Source organism: Habropoda laboriosa, unplaced genomic scaffold (genome assembly GCF_001263275.1).
Source record: "Habropoda laboriosa isolate 0110345459 unplaced genomic scaffold, ASM126327v1 scaffold22, whole genome shotgun sequence".
Taxonomy (NCBI): Eukaryota; Metazoa; Arthropoda; class Insecta; order Hymenoptera; family Apidae; genus Habropoda; species Habropoda laboriosa.
This window is the reverse complement of record NW_017100261.1, coordinates 7407978-7412339: the sequence shown is the minus strand read 5'-3', so window position 1 is coordinate 7412339 and position 4362 is coordinate 7407978. Positions and strand designations below refer to the sequence as shown.

Here is a 4362-nt window from a genome sequence, read left to right as displayed (position 1 = left end):
AGCGCTAGAGGTCAGTCACATTTTAAACCTCGCTTACAGTTTACCGCGTTTTGGTTTTGAAACACTTAGTCTTGCTAAGAAATCCAGTATCACGCTTCCTTTGAAATGTTCGTTTGCACACTTTCATTATTCGTACATGTACATTGTTTATATGTGATTGTAGTCGATCTAATATAAATAAATTGGCACTAAATGAATTTTTTGTACTTTATATTGTTTGTAAATGTAAATCTTTTGTTAAGGTTAAAAATTTATAATGCGTTAATAAAGTTGACATTTGTTTTTGTTTAATGATGCATATATTTATTTATGTGTATTATATACTTGTCCATCAATCATACCTTTTCTTTTTTTCTTTGCAGATTTTGGTAGCTGTCTACATTCGCATTATTGTGGCAGCTTTTATTTTCTTACATCCGATCAACATGTTTACCACATGACATGAGCTTCATTCTATGACAAGTGCATAATATCATCAATATTTATGGAAATTACCTTTGTGTCACATTTTATGATACAAAATATGCAAAATTTTATTACTACATGCAATAACAATTTAACAAGTATTTAATGTAATTTTCAACACCACGTTTACGCTTTATAAATAAGTTTAAGTAGAATATCAACATCACATTGTCTATGCATTAAAGACAATAGAATTTACACAATAAAGGGCCATATAGAGAAAATGAATAGCAGGCTTGAAGAACAGAAGTCAAAATGGATCTGTGAATATTGTACATATGAGAATTGGCCTTCATCTTTGAAATGCACAATGTGCAGAGGTGCCAAGCCTTTATTAGGGGAGGACATTTACCGCCTACGAGATCCAAGTCCACAAAGATCTGGATCAAATGTTGCATCTGGTCCAGTAACTCATTTAAGTCCAACGGATTCTTATAATCTTAGTTCTCAAAACTATAGTCAAAATGTACCCTTGGGAAACTGGTCTTGTACAATGTGTACCTATCTTAACTATCAAAATACCACACAATGTGTTCAGTGTGGAAACAAAAAACCAACAGGTCTCAATCAGTCGATACACTCCATAGCCTCAAATTTGCATGAACACCTAGCACCTCTTAGGCTAGGAGATCCACCACCGAATTCAGGATCAAATCCTCCTCCAATAAACTTACACCCAGAAAAATATTATAATTTACAAACTAATTTACATCCTGAGAAGTGGTCTTGTCTTGTGTGTACTTATGAAAATTGGCCAAAAGCCACAAAGTGTGTGATGTGTGGTAATCCTAAAGAAAAAGATAGAAGAGATAAAACAGCCAATAATGTGGGTCTTATTTTACCAAGCCCAGAAAGAGATCATAATCAACGTGGTTTACCTTCCCCACCACATGCACCATATATTCATCAGACTCAGAGGGACGAAAATGTGGCTGTAGGACGAAGGTAAATTTATTCTTCATATTTCTTTAAAGATATTAATGATGATTTTAGGTAGTGAGAAAGATATTATTTGAAATTATTATACATCATAAGTTTTCTTATATTATAGGAATGCACATAGATATCCTGATAGCAGAAATGACAGTTTATCAACTCCTCAATCCCCTAATAATTGTGACTATGAACGTAGACTAAAACAATTAAGGCGTCATACTGATTGGTGCTGGTTAAATGCGTGTCTTGGCATTGTGGAAGGAGACAATGCTCCTGTCGAAGCTTATTTGGCAAGTGGTGGTGATCCTGCGCGTCAATTGACACATTCAGAAGTTCTGCTTCTAAATAGAAGTAGTGCTTTTGATGTTGGATATACCTTAGTACATTTAGCTATTAGGTCAGTGGAAAGTAATTTTTGACAAAGGATTTCTTTCAAGCTATTTTAGCATATTTTATATATTATATAAGTGTATATATTCTTTGGCATTATTTCAACTTGTTCATTATATGTGCAGTAAAATAAATGAACTATTATTGAGAAACATAAAATCTTTGAACTGTTCCTTATACAGTTTGTCATATTTTTGGCAGATTTCAAAGGGAGGATATACTAGCAACATTATTATCACAAATTGAAGGTTCTGGTTCTGGAATAAAAAGAGTTCCAAGTTATGTTGCACCAGATTTGGCTGCTCAAATACGCAGACATGTCACTAATAGTATCCGGTTACGCAAGGGTTCTTTCCCATGTTATTTTGTCACTGATATAGCTACATTTGCTTTGCCTGCTGAGGTTACTATAATATTATAATTCTTTGGGGTACTATGGGGTACTAGGGTTTGTCAAAAATATTTACTTCTATACATACTTTAATGCATAAGTTGTATGTAAGTATAGATTATGAAATTACTTATTAGGTTGAAGATTTACCAAGTATAGTGCAAGAGCAAATGTTGGAAGAATTATTAGATAAAGAAGCTCAACAGCAATTAGAAGGTGGTGGTGGAGAACCACCAGCACTAAATTGGTCTTTAGAAATTACCGAACGTTTAGGAAGCCGTTTACATGCACTTTGGAATAGATCTGCTGGAGATTGTTTATTAGATTCTGCAATGCAAGCAACTTGGGGTGTTTTTGATCGAGATAATGCTTTAAGAAGAGCTCTTGCTGATTCTTTACAACAAGCTGGTCAATTGTAAGCAATTATTACAGTTAATAATTCTTCTATTTATTTTTTCACTAAATTTATGTAAACACGTGAATTTTTATCGATTTAGTTTTTATCCTCGATGGAGAGAATATGAAGCATCACAAGCATCTAGGATGTTGGATTTTACTTTAGAAGAAACTCAATGGCAAGAAGATTGGGAAAGCTTATTAGCAACAGCTGCTCAACCAGGAAGTGCTTTAGAGCAGTTACATATATTTGCCCTTGCCCACATTTTGAGACGACCTATTATTGTTTATGGGGTTAAATATGTTAAAAGTTTTAGGGGTGAAGATATAGGTGTGTACCTGTTATGTTTAAAAAAATGTATTATATTATGTATTTGGTGTATTAGATGATATAAATTACAATGCGTTTAAATAAAATATTTTCGTACAGGTTATGCAAGATTTGAAGGTGTTTATCTTCCACTCTTATGGGAACCATCATTTTGTATTCGCTCGCCTATTGCTTTGGGTTATACTCGTGGTCATTTTACGGCCTTAGTTCCCATTGAGCCATACGCATCGTCTAGAATACCACCTCTTTCATCTCACGGTGGTGGTAATGGTCCACTTCAGCAGTTACAAATACAAATGCAGACTACGTTTATGCCACTAATGGACCGAGAACACAAACTTTTACCAATACATTTTCTTAGTTCTGAAGAAGTAGGCCGAGAAGAGTCTATTTTGAAGGAATGGCTTGATGTATGTAGAACCGAAGGTGGCATTCTTGTTGCGCAACAAAAATTACACAAAAGACCTCTATTAGTAGCACAAATGCTCGAAGAATGGCTAAATCATTACCGAAGGCTCGCGTAAGTAATTTCATATTTAAAAACAATTGTTTTCTTGTTTATTCTTTATATTCGATTGAATCGCTTATTATTGTTACAGTCAAACAAATAATGCACCTTTTTTGAGACCAGCCGTTTTACAAGATTACAGTAGCGATGGTGATACGGAAGATGAATAACGAGATGCATTCGATTAAGTTATTACATTCAGCCGAGAAGACTTTTCTCCATAATTTCCATAAAACCAATTGTAACGCAAGATCTCAGAGATCAGCAGTTTTCTGAATATAGCAGAAAAAAATGTATGAATGTTTTGACATACAGATTCATTGGCAATGTATCATTTCAGCATGACTTTTGTATATTAACATTGGTTATTGAACCACTGAACGCTTAAAGTTCTTATCGATTCGTACTATTTAATTATACCGGATGTTTATTCTTTTTTATGAGTAGTTACTATATTATTTTATTGTTACTTAATCAGAGGAGTGCGCAATAAGTAGTCCCATTGCCAAAGTGCGATTCTGGGTATCGAAGCAGTAAGTTAACGAATGAAATTTTGTTATGCCTTGAAAGTATAGATAAAGTTAAAGCGATTGCTTTAACATCAGTTCTTTCTCGATAAATTGATCGGTCTATAGTAATACGAGTTTGTTACCGAGGTTATGTAATATTAATTTTTCTAATATGTTTATGACGAAAAAGTTATTAAACATTATTAAAAATGGGGTATAAATTATTATCAGTTTTTGGATTAGAAATTCACAACGGGATAGGTAGTGATAAGGAAATTATAATAGCTTGATTTTTATTGCTCTTTCAAAAAATTATAATATGAAGATTATTGTGGAACACACGGGTGTTATATGTACGAGGTGAAGGAATTAAGGACAAAAGGATTCTCGTTTGTTAATCGTGAAAACAAAGAAAGAAAAGAAAAAAAAACATTTG

The 4362-nt window shown here is 33.4% G+C and overlaps 1 protein-coding gene across 1 annotated transcript; it reads left to right on the top strand.

Annotated features, from left to right (window-relative positions):
- The first annotated feature begins 509 nt into the window (after positions 1-509).
- Positions 510-3835, top strand: LOC108572675 (ubiquitin thioesterase trabid). Its single transcript, XM_017934943.1, has 7 exons — positions 510-1410; positions 1517-1798; positions 1993-2194; positions 2320-2597; positions 2680-2909; positions 3009-3429; positions 3509-3835. The coding sequence occupies exons 1-7, from the start codon at positions 689-691 to the stop codon at positions 3585-3587; spliced, it is 2214 nt and encodes a 737-aa protein (XP_017790432.1). The 5' UTR covers positions 510-688; the 3' UTR covers positions 3588-3835.
- Positions 3836-4362: the final 527 nt, after the last annotated feature.